This window comes from Diceros bicornis, chromosome 2 (assembly GCF_020826845.1).
Source record: "Diceros bicornis minor isolate mBicDic1 chromosome 2, mDicBic1.mat.cur, whole genome shotgun sequence".
Lineage (NCBI taxonomy): Eukaryota > Metazoa > Chordata > Mammalia > Perissodactyla > Rhinocerotidae > Diceros > Diceros bicornis.
In genome coordinates, this window is record NC_080741.1 from 40,022,619 (window position 1) to 40,038,735 (window position 16,117).

The following is a 16,117-nucleotide window of genomic DNA, read 5'->3' on the forward strand; positions in this document are numbered from 1 at the left end:
AACATTATCTACTTGGAGTGACTCTAGTATCCATTTCTGAAGGCAAGTTTTTAAAATTGTTGAAAGACAAATCGTTGAGAATGTTAAACATGCCTGTAACTCTATACCTGAACACAGTTGCTATTAATACATTAATGCTTTGGTGTGTTTCCTTTTGTACTTTTTATATATATATTTTTTTCCCTTCTTCTAGTAATTATGCTACAATTTGATATCCTCTCTTTTTTTTGAACACGTCATCAAAGTGAGTGAACAGAGTGCTCATTGTTGCCATTTGTTAATACAAAAAGGAAGAGGCAGTTTAGATATCCTTTCCCTTAGTGACATGACAGGGGGTGACCCAGCAGTGAGTTTTCCTTTCAGTCCATTTCCTTTTCTTCCTTAGGCTTTGGCCAGCATAAGCCATGTGGCTCATGTTACTATTACAACTAAAACAGCTGATGGAAAGTGTGCATACAGGTATAGTGCTGTCTTCTTTTATTCATCTATATTCATCCAGAAATGTGCTTTTTGCCTGCATCTCAAAGTAATCCTACCTAAACACCAATGTTATCTTTTTTAGTTGAGATCTTGGGTTAGTTTTCTTTCCTCCCTTTAGATTAGATGATAATCCACAGAGATGATTATTAGGTAATAATCTTACTTCATGGATTCTTAAAAGATAATATGTGACATATTACAAGTGCCTAGCAAGGTGTCTGTTACACAGAGGTATTCTAAGTAAGGGGTAGCTGTGGATGTTATTCTGTCCTTCTTTCCTTCGGTAGGGTATCGCTTTGGGCGATAGTACTCCAGTACGCTGGAGTACTGGAAGCTCACAGTTCCTTAGCTGGCTCACGAGCCATCAACTTCCTGTCGCATGTGCATGCCTGTGCTGGCTTGCCTTCCCACAAGTGGCCACTAGCTGTCGGTTGCACTAGCACAGTTTTCAGAGGCTGATGAGCAGCCTTGGAACAGAACAAAAATGGGATTCATGGAATCAAAATCATACCTTTCTTTTTATAAGCACTAGCCATTCACTAGTGGAAGACAGATAGGAATACTAATTCATGCCTAACAAAGAGAATTTTTTTTATCATACAGATTGTATGTAAATTAATATAGAAAATAGCTTCAACAAGGGCGGTCCTGCCTATTTCTCAGTCTTCAACAGACAAATGTGTGAAGTAATGGAAGATGGAGCATTTCAGAGTATAAATGCTAGAGGAGTTTGACTCTCTGTAAATATTAATCGCCCTAGGGTCTGGGTGGGCTGATATGATTAGAATCTCTTCTCACAAAATGGGGAGACACTTTTGAGTTAATGTCTTCCTAAATAGCCTGGGACACAAGTTCTGTTTCTTCTCTTCTGGGATCATGTTATGCCCAATTGGGACGTATAGTGGCTTGCCTTCCACGGTGGGATGAAATTCAGAGTCATGGTCATAGCAACCAGCACCCTCCTTTCCACCTCCACCTTTCCAGCCTCTTCTCTCCACACAACCCCAGCTGACACATATTCTAAAGCTTCTGTGCCTTTGTGTTTATGTTTTTCTCTTCCTGGATGGTCTTCTGTGCTCTCCCCACCTGAAACTATTCCTCCCTAGAGCCCAGATGAGTTGTCATCTCTTCTGTGACACTTTCACTCACCCCTACTCCCACCCCAGGCTGAATGTTTTCTTCTCTAGATCGCCTAGCACGTTGTTCTACACTTTAAGTCAAAGTCTATCCCTCGCCAGATCAAGAGCTTTCCAAGGCCTTTCTTTATTACCGAAGCCTCTGCAGGCCCTGATACATGCTGTTTAATAAATGATTGCAGAATTACTGAAGAAATTTTACTGTCATCTTAGGCAATGGCAAAACGGTTATTTGTAGTTCAGAACTCAGAAACTAAAAAGTAACATTTTCTAGAAGAACAGGGATTTTTTTTTTAAGTATCCAGTTAGAATGGTTATGAAAGTAGAGGAGAAATAAAGAGGAAAGTGATAATTAAAATAGTATGTAACGTAGCTGTGTTTTAATGTATTGTTGGTATAACTTCCTTTTTTACCCTTTGGATAAGTATCTGTTCTGTTTCTATTAGATATTAATACTCTCTTATATTTTCTGATTAGAGCAAATTACTCAGATGGAAAGCTGAAAGCTCCTCCTAAACCGTGTGCAGGCAATCAAGGGACCCAGATCACGGTAAGAATGGTACACGGGAGGGTAAATTGTTGAAAAAGAGCTTTGTATAAATATTGAAATAAAAAATAAGATTGTCTCTGAGTTTTCAAAATAATAATAAAATGAATATTTACTAGTTAATAGAAGCCCCAGGATATCACTCTCTAAGCAAGAGAAATGATTATTGGCTTTGTGCCATGGCACCCTGCCCACCTCTCATCTTTTTTAAGAGGCTGGGAGATTTCTTTTATTGGGATGGCAGAAATCAGTGGAGGGTAGTTGGCATTGAAAGAACGTTAAGCTTTGTTCCAGAAGACGTAGAGTCCCAGCCTTGCCACTCAATGGTTGTGTGTCCAGAGGCAAGTCGTTTAATGTCCCTTCACCTGACTTTTCTATCAAATGGAATAAAGAATACCTGCCCAGGGGCCGGCCCAGTGGCATAGCAGTTAATTTCGCACCCTCTGCTTCAGTGGCCCGGGGTTCAGGCTTCGCAGGTTTGGATTCCGGGCGTGAACCGATGTGCTGCTTGTCAAGCCGTGCTATGGCGGTGTCCCAGATAAAGTAGAGGAAGATGGGCACAGATGTTAGTCCGGGGCCAGTCTTCCTCAGCAAAAAGAGGAGGATTGGCAACGGATGTTAGCTCAGAGCTAATCTTCCTCACGAAAAAGAAAGAAAAAAAAATACCTGCCCACTGAAAGGGTGTTTGAGTAATATGGCTGTAATCATTAGTCAGAAGAAAGTCTATTTTGCTGCCTTATTTCTGTGGTGCCACATTTGGTCTCTTCCCATTCTGTGATCCCATAAAGCACCGCACTGTCATATTATGCATCCCACCCCTCCCCCACCATCCCCAGCTAGAGCACATCTCCTTGAAGGCCTGTTGAGGCAGGCAGAAGGCAGAAATGAATGTATGCTTCCAAGTGCATGTTAAGAGGAATACCGTACCAGGGTGACCACACTGTGATTTCCAAGAACCCCACATTATCTCAGAAATTTTGTGATTATTCTTAGTTTGAAAGCCATGTGATATTATAATTGTTCATAAATTTATGTTTGCCCTACTAAATCTTGTGCTATCCTGGGCAAGACTGTGCTTTATTTGTCTTCATATTCCCAGCACAAAGCAAAGAGCCTGACATCAAGATAGCCTAGTACCTATTTGAGAAATCAGTGAAAGAATGTAGGAGGCAGGAAAAATATCCTTTGTTTCCATTGTTAAGGTTGCCCTGTCTCTTGCCCCCTCCCCCAATCAGTGCTTAGAACTGTGCTGTTGGTAAATGTAGTTGGATTCTCTGCCTTAAGACCCAGCTTTAGGTGGACAGCGTGGGTCTTTATTTCCATATACTTCTATGAATTTACAAGAAAAATCAATCTTCTGTTCAGGTGGAGGACCTTTTTTACAACATATCCACGAGGAGGAAAGCTTTAAAAAATCCAAGCGAAGAGTATGGGAAAATTTTGGAAGTTGTTGGCAGGTACAGTCCAAAATCTAGGTGTGGGTCTCTGAGATCTCTCACCGAAGGAATGTGTTCCAGTGCTTATAAATTGAGAACAGTTGCTGAGCTAGATGGAAAACAGCAGTAGTAGCCTACAAATTGTTTCTGGTCAAGGTTTAGTCACCAATTCTGCGTTTTCCCTCACCTCCCTAGGAGAGAGCATTTGGTGTCTATGGGTGAGGGTTCTCTAGTGGCAGGCAGAACAAACTGACTCTAGCTAACCTGAGCAAAAGAAATTTGACGGACAGCTAGGAGTGACTCACTAAGGAGGGAAGTGTAGACAGCTGCTCCTTGCGGAGGACAAGAACCAGAGTTCCTTCAGGGATTTAATGTAGTGACCCTGCCCCAATTGTTTTCGTTCTTTTCCTGGCTCTGCTGAAGAGTCTATTTCCTGGGAAAGTGCATCTGATTGGCATAGCTTGGGTCCCCCCATCATGTGCCCATGTCTGTGGGGAGAAGATTTCTTGATTGGAAGTCTAACTAAGGATATATCAAGTGGAATGGGGAAGGGGTAGTTTCCCAAAGGAAGACTAGAAGCTGTTAACAGAAGAAGGGATTCAGAGCAGGTGAAAACAACATTATGTCCATGATAGACTTAATCTGCTGGTACAGTGGTGCTAGCGTGGGCTCTCTCAGCCTGCATGTCCTGGAATTGTAACAGAGAGGTGGTAACTATTTTCAGTATTTATAAAAAATCTAAAATTAATAAAATATTTGCCCCTAATAAAGTAGAACAGATTTATACATCGTTTCTTTCCTTTTCCCTGGAATTGTGTAAATCAGTATCAAATTATCAATATTATCAAATATCAATCAGTATTAATTATCTCCTGGAAATAAAGAAGTTCTAGTTGGATGTTTTGGTTCTAGCTGTGGTAAAGTGAATTATTGTTGCTGCATAAATGCATTTTGCTAGACAGTCCTTCGGTTCATGGGGCCCCTGGAGGAAGGAGTAATAAATAATAGCCAACCGAGCAAAGGCTGGGAGGTACTGGAATAGGACCTCAGGTCAAGGAAGAAGTGGGTGAGAAGGAGGGTGTTTTGAGGGGCACTGAGAGAGAATAGAAGAGTGCAAGGGTTGTTAAAGCTAGGTTCTCAAGCTTTCCTTAAGGCAACCCAGACCTTTTGAGACACTGAAAATAAAACTGTAGGCGAGGAGGAGATTGCATTGAAATATCCTTGAGTCTAGTCAACAACTTATAAAAGCAATGTGGAGCCCTATTTTTTGTTTGATTCAGCCACATTTAGCATTGATAGCTCCATAAAATCTCTGCTGGCATATTTTCCTATGGGTAAAATATGATATATGAAGATATTTTTGTTTGATATATCTTTGTTTAGATAAAGAGGGCTCTGACGTGTCTTGTGCATTTGGCCACTCTTTGCTTACTGTTTTGTTTTTTTTCTTTGCCAGGTATTCAATACACAACTCAGGCATTAGTTTCTCAGTTAAAAAAGTAAGTTTTTGATTTATGGGGGATGGTTATGTATTGTAAAAGAAAAAAGGATTTTTTGTAGTTTTTCTGTGGAGATGTTATGATGTTTTAATCACAACTGTGCTGGGATAATAAGTTGTATCTTCTGTTTATCAGCAAGGTGAGACAGTAGCTGATGTTAGAACACTGCCCAATGCCACAACTGTAGACAATATTCGCTCCATCTTTGGAAATGCTGTTAGCCGGTATGTTGATAACTTATATTTTTAAAAAATCTTTTGCTTTCCATGTCTTGGTTTATCATTTCCTTACATTATTTTGGAATCTGTCAAATTAGCACCTGCCTTAAGAGTTTGCTTTAATCAAATATGCAGGCTTGTTTTCACGCTTCGGGTTTGTTAATTGTGTCCTTATTTCATATAATCAACACTTCCTGGATGAGTGTTATCTCCTAGATGCTTTGGCTGTAAATCAGCGTGTTCTCTCTAGGTCTCTGTCTTCAAAAGACTTATAATTTAGTAGAATTCTTTCATCTTCCAATGCTTCCTCTCTTCCTTGTATTTCTGTTATTGTCACTTTAGGATTTCATTTATTGTCATTCACCATTTATTAATTGCTTCCCATATCCCAGGCTTTGTGCCAGAAGTTAAGGATGTAAAGCCAAATAAAATATTTCCTGCCCTTAAAGACTTCCCTGTCTGGTGGCAAGCAGATTTGTAAGTGTCACCAAATCTTCATTGTCAAGGAAAGCCTAAGAGGGGGAATTGTTTGCGTGATAGATTCCTCATGGCACTCTCCTCTGCAGGTGGAAACCACCATTTCCATCACACACTCCTAGCTAAATCTCAGGCCTTTACAAAGCCCAAAGTGCCTGTGTCATAACTGAGGGGAAAAATAGTAAGACCCTTCTATACGCCAGGCATACAGCAGATGCTGGGTGCACAGATGAGTAAGACAGCCCCTGACTTCACTTTTTCCGATAATCCTTTTTGTGTGTGTGTGAGGAAGATCAGCCCTGAGCTAACATCCATGCCAATCCTGCTCTTTTTGCTGAGGAAGAGTGGCCCTGAGCTAACATCCGTGCCCATCTTCCTCCACTTTATGTGGGACGCTGCCACAGCATGGCCTGACAAGCGGTGTGTCGGTGTGTGCCTGGGATCCGAACCCAGGCCGCCAGCAGCGGAGTGCGCGTGCTTAACCGCTACGCCACGGGGCCGGCCCCCTTTCTGATAATCTTAAAGGCAGCAGCAGTAGTCCCAGAACCTAGTTTTCTACTTTGAAGGACAGATTATTCATTCTTTGATCAAAACAAGTTCCTAACTAGAGAACAGTCAATTTGCTTTTAATGACCCTCTTCTTTCTAATTAAGTGTTAAATTAATTTTTTTAACTGTGCTCCCAGAGCAAAGAGAGAGCTCTATTGTACAGTGAAACTTTTAAGAGCTTCCTGACTAAATTTTAAGACTCAGAATTAGTTGTTATGAAATTCTAGGGACTGTAAGATATTAGAAGTCCCCTGGAACAGCAGTTTCCAAAGCATGTTTCCAGAACACCAGTCTCTTAAGACATTTTGGGAAGAAAGAGTTTGCTGGTTCATTGTGTATGGAAAACACTGCAAGCCATACCCTCTGCTCCGAGATTCAGAGCACACGTTACTGCGTGAAAAGCTTCTGCCATACATTCAACAAATGCTTAATGAGTGCCTGCTGTTTGCTCAGTGCTGTGCCGTATGTTGGAGATATACAGTAGGGAATAAAGCAGAAATGACTCTTGCCCTCAGCGGACTCACATTCTAGTTGGAAAGACATGAAATAATTATGCCATTCATTAGTGATTGTGCCAGGTGCCTCTAAGGAAAAATATAAGGCACAATGGGGGATTCTCTTGGGGTCAGGGAAAGGGATAGAGAAGGCTCTTTGAGGAAGTAATCCCTGATATATATGAGGGATGAGGAGGGAGGAATTAACTATCTGACAGTAGATTAAGAGTGGAGCTTTCCAGGCAGAGGAACCAGCACTTGGGAAGGCCCTCAGGCAGCACTGAGTGTGGCTTGTGTGAGGATCTCCCTTTCACCTAGTAATCTCTCCATAAACACACTGAGGAAGACCACACTGGAGTCCCATTGTGATGGTATTCAGTATAGTAAGGGATTCAGTAGAGATGAGTTCTTTGGATCTCAGGGCTTTGGTTACTAAGATACATAAAAGTTTCGGCAAAAAAAGATCGCAGAGCTTGGACTTGTCGTTATGTCCCAGCAATTAGAGCAGTGCATGGCATATAGCATAAGTGCTTGAAAACACTGCCTGGGTGGGTAGGTGGGTGGATGGAGGGACAGACGCATGGATGGATGGGTGGTGGGACAGATGGATGGGCGGGGCCAGAGGACCTCAGTGAACCTAGGTCCTCATTTGGCAGAGTTAGTTTATGGGAAGGAGCCCTGATTTTTCCAACTCTGATTCTTTTATAATATTTGAGTTTTTTCTGTGTTTTCAAAAGCCTCAAAATTTCTCTTTTCCATCTAGAGAATTGATAGAAGTTGGGTGTGAGGATAAAACACTAGCCTTCAAAATGAGTGGCTACATATCCAATGCAAACTACTCAGTGAAGAAGTGCATCTTCTTACTCTTCATCAACCGTAAGTGAAAAAGAACCAGTGGGGAACTCTATTCACAGGGAATTTTATGGGACCAGGGAAAAATTCCTAATCCACAGGTTTGATTACACACACGGAAACCTCATGCTGAAGGAAGCGTTTATATGTTCTGACCCAAGTCTGTTCAGCCCTCTGATATGCGCTCATTGCTGCCTGACTGTTGCCGAATCTGGTTTTTGTCTCTAAGAAGGGGCCAGGAGAGGGCATCACAGGCCCCTGTGAGCCAGCACACCTTCCTCACCTGCTGGCTTCAGAGCCTTTGCAAGCAGGCCCTAGGCAGATGTTTGTTCTCTCCTTAGGTCAAGGTCCCCTGTTTGAAATTGCACAGCAGGGCACAGGGAGAGGGGTGCTTCGAGTGTAGACAGTGTCATTAAAGTAAAGAAATTGAATGCTAAACCCTTGAGATTTTTCTTTGTAAAGAATGCAAGTTATTTATGATAGAAAGAGCAGTACTGGAAATCAGGGAGAAAATTAACTAAATGGATTGGATTTTTCTCAGATTCCTCTCCAGTCTTTCTCTCTCTGCTGACATAGTGTTTACATGATTGCTACTTAATGAGTAAATACTATTTTGCATTCTGCTGCTTCTTACTTAATTGTATGTTATACGGTTTAGACAGACAGTGACAGGGCAACAACAAATAATCCCAAACATGGTCTGACTCAACTTTTCATTTTCCATCTAGAAACAAGATGCATCTTTCCATTTGTTCAGTTCTTAGCATTTTTATCATATAGGTTCTTTACCTTTATTGTTTAAGGCAATTTGTAATTATTTTATAAATTTTATTTTGTTTGTTATTGGAAATTGTATATTCCCCTCTTCCATTTATAGTGATAACCAGCTATAAATGTCCCAAATTATGCATATTTTATAGCACTTGTTCAAAACAATATAGAAACAATGAGGAGGGCCGGCCCCGTGGCTTAGTGGTTAAGTGCACACGCTCCACTATTGGCGGCCTGGGTTCGGATCCCAGGCGCGCACCGACGCACCGCTTCTCCGGCCATGCTGGGGCCGCGTACCACATGCAGCAACTACAGGATGTGCAGCTATGACGTACAACTACCTACTGGGGCTTTGGGGAAAAAAAAAAATAAAGAAGGAGGATTGGCAATAGATGTTAGCTCAGAGCCCGTCTTCCTCAGCAAAAAGAGGAGGATTAGCATGGATGTTAGCTCAGGGTTGATCTTCCTCACAAAAAAAATAAATAAATCTATAAAAAAAAAAGAAAAGAAATATTAAAAAAAAAAATGAGGAGATAGCTAATATTTTATAGATGCATTCTGTTGAACTGGTTTATATTAGCAGAATTTTTTCTACTTCATTAGGAAGAACCTAAGTCCAATATGTAACAAGCCTTGCTTTAATCAAGGCTCAGAAAATGTTTTTCATTGATTTTTCCTAACTGTGAAGAATAACTGCTTTCTAACACGTGTTGGCTACAGAATAGACAAGCAAAAATCAGTGTGAGTGCCCGTCTGACTAGCCCATGTCCGTACTTCTAGTAGGGTTGTTTACCACAGGGGCTCTGTGTTAACATTAGCTAATCTGGTCACGATGACAAGATCCCAGTAGTGAAGAGAGGTCATACTCTTTTACATGTGATTCAGTTATCTACACACTGTGCAGGCCCACTCAGGTGGCAGGGACAAAGAACACTCCTTTGGCCTGTCTCAAGTTCAGAAATCTCAGCAGAAGGGCTCCAGCTGTTCTCTTGTCAGGCGCCCACACCTGCTCCAGGCCTGTGTGGTCAGGACATGTGATAGAGAGGACAATGACATTATTGAGGGGGCAGTGGATGTAGTGAGCACTCAGAGAATAATAGACTCCTCAGTGATAGGATCGTGGCCACTCTTCTCATTGGAAATAAAAAGATGTGTTGGCTACACCAACACAGGACAACAGATCATCAGATCGTCTGGGGAGAAAAGAGAGCTATATTTTCTGAAAATAGATTTTCCTCTGATTTTAGTCCTCTCTCTCCCAGCTTTTATTGTTTTCCACCCCCTCAAACCTGCCTCATTTCCTAAATTACCTTAAACATGCATTCAGATATTTGTACTTCTTGAAATGCCTGGAGAACTCATTCGTACCCTTCCTTATTCAGCTGGATACCACACTCTTGGGACTCCCTGAGCAGAGTTAGCTGCTCCCTCATCTCACCATTTAGCACACACCTCTCTCTAGTAGTGCTTACTACTTAGAGTTGGATTTAGTTTATTCACCAGCGTATTGTCTCCTAGCACATGGCATGTGGGATAGGTAGCCAGTATGTATTTGCAGAATGAAAAGTCTGAGAGCTGATGTCATACTGCCTGCTGTGCTGAGCAAAGGCAAAGATAGTACATCTGGGCTGACTGCGGCAAAGGAAAGTGGGGAGGCAGAATTGACTGCCCTATCATGTTTTTGCTACTTGGGTGAGAGGAGAGAGCCCCAAGCCCACAGTGAGATGCTGGGAAGTAGTCACGGGTAAAGGGGGCCCTTCCTTCCTGGGGGACCAATGTGGATGTGGCTCTAGAAGTGTTCTTCCTGAGGTGATGTCATGGCATGCTATGAATGTGCACCTGTCACCTCACTCCTCAGGACTGTATTCAGCTGGTTACTTTCCTTTTAATTTTTAGATCGTCTGGTAGAATCAACTTCCTTAAGAAAAGCCATAGAAACGGTGTATGCAGCGTATTTGCCCAAAAACACACACCCGTTCCTGTACCTCAGGTAATGCAGCACCGAACTCCTCACCCAAGACTCACAAGGAACAGGAATTCTATCCATCTGCCCTCTTTGAAAGAGAAGGGCTTGCTAATAGCTCAATCAGAATGAATCCTACATACCACTGGCGAAGGATGTTCTGTCCCATCTCATAGGTAAAGGGCACGGTTTTCCTTCATTTATTACTCCTGTAGCAGAACCTCAGTGAGATCCTCCCATGTGCCAAGCACTGTGTTAGTGAAGCAAAGGTGAATAACATGTCTTACCTCTGAACCAAGCAGAACCTTCCTGAGCTTGGCAGAGAAACCCCTTCCTCCTCCAGGGTCCCTCCAGCTCCTTCTACTGACAAAGCTTCACATTGCGAAGCTCCATTATCACAGAGCAAATGATGAAAGATGGATTTGGAGCTGAGGCAATAAGTTGCTAGCTGGCACGACCTCTAAACTGACTTTTGTATTACATTTTTGATGATAGAAAGTTCTCTCACATATGTTCTTGTTTTGGTCCTCATATAATACTGAAAAGTAAGTAGGGACAGGTTCCTGGTTACAAATGAGAAAAACGATCCAGAGAAGTGCCTTGCCCTAGATCGTGTAATAGAAAATTCTACTAATTCTGGAATGATGATAATAACAGCTGACACATAATAAATGTGTCAGGTACGTGCAAAGTGCTTTACATGATTTTAATCCCCACCGTACAAATGATGTAACTTACCCAAAGCTACACAGCTCTTAAGTAACATAGGCAGCATTTGAACCCAGATTGCTCAGACTTGACCTTGAAGTTTTGACCACTGTGCCATTTGGCCTCCCCAGGCCTTCTGGCCACCACATGGACCATGTGTGAATTTTTTCCCCATCCCCCACCGTCTGAGATAATTGTTCTCTTTTTTTCCTTCCAGTTTAGAAATCAGCCCCCAGAATGTGGATGTCAATGTGCACCCCACAAAGCATGAAGTTCACTTCCTGCATGAGGACAGCATCCTGGAGCGGGTGCAGCAGCACATTGAGAGCAAGCTCCTGGGCTCCAACTCCTCCAGGATGTACTTCACCCAGGTGACGGCCCTTTCATCCAGCTCTTTCTCTGATGCCTTTGCCACCTTAAAATGTGCCCTGTCAGACGTGAGAGCCCAGATTTTTGCCTGTTGCTCTAGGACTTTGTTTCCAAGTATTACTTTGATAGCTTTCTTTTAGCACTGTTTCCTTCTTTGAACCTAACTGTGAAGGTACTGTGGTGTTACCCCTGGGCCTGGAGTCATAAAGCCTGAGTTCTTCTCACTCTGCCTCCACCTTAGACGACTTCCTAGGAAAACGAGCTGTCTAAAACAAAGTAGGGCGCCTCTTCCGTGTGTTCTTCTCCACTGGAGATGTCCCCAAAGAGGCTGATCCCACATCCACGGGGCAGAGTGGAGGGGCTGGCCCCCAGGGAGGCAGTGGGACAGTGGAAAGATCAGGGCCTTTAGTGTCAGACCTGGGTTACCGCTGTGCAACTGACCTTCGCTGGCCTCCAGGTGTCCTTCAGTAACAATGGAACCAGTCATCCCCACACCCGAGGACAGTTATAAGCAGTGGTGAACAGCAGATGGAAAGTGTCTGGTACACGGCCTGCCACCATTCATCTTATAATTATCCAGGTTCTAAGTGCTTATGATTCTAAGCTACTCTCGCTCTCTGGGGCCTCAGTTTTCCTATCTGTAAAAGAAGCAGCTTGGGTGATATGATCTCCAGTGTCCCCTCCCAGCCCTGAGATGATGTGATTCCAGGCAGCCCTTTATTCTTAGTGAAGATGTGTTCATCAGAAGCACAACAGACACTGAAACCAGAGATGGAAATATTTTCCCCATTAAATTACACACTGGGTCTTACAAGCAGAAAGTGGGCTTCTGTGAGACCCTGCTCCACAGAAAACTTCTTAAATTACCAAGCAGATGAATATTTCCCATAAGAACATTCACGCTTACCCCCCTGGACAGAACCTAGGTGGGAAGTGGCATGGGCACTAAGCACTGAGATTGAACCCAGTTGGGGCAGCTCCACCACCCCTGGAGCCCCTGCACCTGGAGATTGTTTGGGCAGAGGGGGAGTGAGTCCTGTCACATTGCTGCTGGTGACACCTGAAAGGTGTATGTGGCAGGTAGGCAGGAGGAATTTCTGCCTGGGAACCAGCCCTCATTTCTCTGTTAACTTTTGGTGGGCTCTTGGTACCAGCATTAGCCCCAGGTCTTGTCGAGGTAATAAGGGCACAAATCCTTGCAGTGCCTGTGGACAAGATGAGGACACACGTGCCCCCAGAGGGTTAATGGGTCTGGGGGGGAGCAGTGCCTGTTACATAGCAAGTGCTCGATGCCTGTTTGTTGGTTTGTGTCTGTTGTTGCTTACTTAGGCTCAATGCCCCTTTACTGCTTCTCATCCTCTGCCTCCCTCCCCAAATATGCACTAAGACCTCTCTATGGGTGAGTCCCATGTTGGGTGCGTGGGGATGCAGCACAGATGGGTTCCTGCCTTATCAGAGACGCTTGCAGTCTCCTAGAGAGTACATCCCATGAGAGAGAAAAACAGGGACTCAGGAATATGGAGGGGCACCTGTCCTAGACTTGGGCAGTCAGGGAAGGGAAGGAGGGATCTGGAGGCTGGGACCCCAAGGCGGAATAGGAAATAGCTGGGCAAAGGAGAGGAGGAATGAAAAGAGTCTTTTTGGCAGAGGAAAGAGCAAGGATAAAGGCCTGGGGCGCAAGAGAACATGCGTTTGAGGATCTGAAAGTTCAGCATGGTGGATCCAGTGGTTACTCCCTGCCTGCCAATAGAATCACCTGGGAACCTTTTAGAAAATACCGATGGCTGGGCCCTCCCCAAACCAATAAATCAATCCCTGGGACTGGAGCCTGGGCATCAGTATTTTTTAAAAACTTCACCAGGTGCTGTCATGTGCAGCCAGGGTGAATCAGTGCTGGGCCTGAGTGTGGGCCTCTTGGGGTTGGGGGTGGTGGCAGTGGTGACAGTTGAGGCTGCAGAGTTCAGGCCACATAGAGGAGTTTTTGTTGGCATATTAAAGAGTTTAGACTTTGACTTGATGGGAATTAATGGAATCTGATTTGCATTTTATGAAGAGCTCTGGCTTTGGTGTGGAAAATGGATTGGAGAGGAGCAAGATGGAAACCCACAACAATTTGGGAGAAATAGTGAGGATCTGGACAGAGGAAGTAGCTCCATTCACTAACAGTTGACCAATCTAGAATTGCCAGGACTTGGAAATGGGTTGGCTGCTGAGGAGTGGGAGGAAAGGCGCAAAATGTGAGATGAAGATGAGCAGCATATTGCCCGGGCCAGAGTGATTGTCCTTCGATCTGTCCTAGTTGAGGTCCAAGGAAATAGATTTGCCAGAGATCCTAGCGTGAGTCTGTGGCTTCACTGGGGAAAACCTCTTGGTTTCCCTCCTTGTCTTATCCTGCATGAGTCAGATTCATTTAGTTAGATTACATTTTATTTTCTGATAGAACTCTGCGTAGTCCTGACCAGTATCTTCAGAAGGAAAGTGGGTTTCTGGATCAGAGGGCCTGACTCTGTCTGTTGGTGTGGTGGCACAAGCCTTGGCACATTGCTGCGGGTGGTAGGATCCAAACTCAAAGCTGACCCTGCTCCTCTGGAGTCGTCAGAATACCTTCTCTGCCTGCCAACAGCAGGTCACCCCAGCCTCTGACTTTTGGCCATGGAGCTGCCTTCTGCCAGCTCCCCAGCTTGTGCTGTGTGCTCCACTGCCCAGGGCCAGTACAGTAAAAGCCCTGGTTTGCAGTGAAGCCATTTGGTATGGAAATCGGGAACCCTGGGGACTCTTGCAGTTTGTTCCAACTCCATCATATTGGATAAAGTACTTCACTTCTCTGGACTTTAAAATTACTGTCTGCAAAGTAGTTATGTTAATTTCTGCTTCCCCAAACCCACCTGTGGATATTGCACAGGCAAATGAAGTAAATACATTGCAAGGGTTTTAAATTGTCCAGGAAGAAATGAGGGAGGAGGGGAGTTAAAGAGTAGAGCTTTCAGGGCCAGCCCCGTGGCTTGGCGGTTAAGTGCGTGCGCTCCGCTCCTGGTGGCCCAGGTTTGGATCCCGGGCGCGCACCGACGCACTGCTTCTGCAGCAATGCTGAAGCTGCGTCCCACATACAGCAACTAGAAGGATGTGCAACTATGACATACAACTATCTGCTGGGGCTTTGGGGGAAAAAAAAGGAGGAGGATTGGCAATAGATGTTGGCTCAGAGCCGGTCTTCCTCAGCAAAAAGAGGAGGATTAGCATGGATGTTAGCTCAGGGCTGATCTTCCTCGCCAAAAAAAAAAAAAAAGGCATTAGAAAAAAAAAAGAGTAGAGCTTTCAGACAGAGGTCAAACTAAAGAGACCATCAATTCTGTATAGAAGAAGAAAGGAACAGAGAAGGACTACTAAAACACTGAGAAAAAAAGTTAAAAAATGGCAGTAAGCACATACTTATCAATAGCTGCTTTAAACGTCAGTGGACTAAATGCCCCAATTAAAAGGCATAGGGTGGCTGATTGGATAAAACACCAAGACCCATATATATGCTGCATACAAGAGACACACTTCAGACCTAAAGACACTCACAAATTGAAAGTGAAGGGATGGAAAAAGACACTCCACGCTAATGGCAATGAAAAGAAAGCTGGGGTAGCAGTACTCGTATCAGACAAAATAGACTTTAAAACAAAAACTGTAAAAAGAGACAAGGGCATTACATAATGATCAAGGGAACAATCCAACAAGAGGATATAACACTTGTAAATATCTACGCACCCAATGTAGGTGCACCTAAATATATAAAGCAATTATTAACAGACATAAAAACAGAAATAGACAGTAACACAATAATAGTAGGGGACTTTAACACTCCATTTACACCAATGGATAGATCATCCAAACAGAAGATCAATAAGGAAACATTGGCCTTAAATGACACACTAGAACAGATGGACCTCGTAGATATATACAGAGCATTCCATCCAAAAACCAAAGAATACACGCTCTTTTCAAATGCACATGGAACATTCTCCAGGATTGATCCCATATTAGGCCACAAAACGAGTCTCCATAAATTTAAGAAGATTGAAATAATACCAAGCATCTTTTCTGACCACAACGTTATGAAACTAGAAATCAACTATAGGAAGAAAATCAGAAAAGCCACAAATACGTGGAGATTAAACAAAATGCTACTGAACAATGACTGGGTCAACGAAGAAATCGAAGAAATCAAAAAATACCTGGAGACAAATGAAAATGAAAATACGACATGCCAGAATTTATGGGATACAGCAAAAGCGGTTCTAAGAGGTAAGTTTATAGCAATACAGGCCTATTTCAACAAACAAGAAAAATCTCAGATAAACAATCTAACAATGCACCTAAAGGAACTGGAAAAAGAAGAACAAACAAAGCCCAAAATCAGTAGAAGAAGGGAAATAATAAAAATCAAAGCAGAAATAAATGAAATAGAGACTAAAAAAACAATAGAAAAAATTAATAAAACCAAGAGCTGGTTCTTTGAAAAGATAAACAAAATTGACAAACCTTTAGCTAGACTCACCAAGAAAAAAAGAGAGAAGGCACAAATAAGTGAAATCAGAAATGAAAGAGGAGAAATTACAACAGACACCTCAGAA

The 16,117-nt window shown here is 43.1% G+C and overlaps 1 protein-coding gene across 2 annotated transcripts in view; it reads left to right on the top strand.

Moving 5' to 3' along the window:
- MLH1 (mutL homolog 1) overlaps nucleotides 1-16,117 on the top strand; it is a 47,258-nt gene that overhangs the window by 7,668 nt on the left and 23,473 nt on the right. For both annotated transcript variants that reach the window (XM_058554844.1, XM_058554852.1), the window contains exons 4-11: nucleotides 386-459; nucleotides 2,094-2,166; nucleotides 3,529-3,620; nucleotides 5,056-5,098; nucleotides 5,234-5,322; nucleotides 7,599-7,711; nucleotides 10,355-10,448; nucleotides 11,347-11,500. In XM_058554844.1, coding sequence (XP_058410827.1) covers nucleotides 386-459; nucleotides 2,094-2,166; nucleotides 3,529-3,620; nucleotides 5,056-5,098; nucleotides 5,234-5,322; nucleotides 7,599-7,711; nucleotides 10,355-10,448; nucleotides 11,347-11,500 — 732 coding nt within the window. The remainder of the gene's footprint in view (nucleotides 1-385; nucleotides 460-2,093; nucleotides 2,167-3,528; nucleotides 3,621-5,055; nucleotides 5,099-5,233; nucleotides 5,323-7,598; nucleotides 7,712-10,354; nucleotides 10,449-11,346; nucleotides 11,501-16,117) is intronic.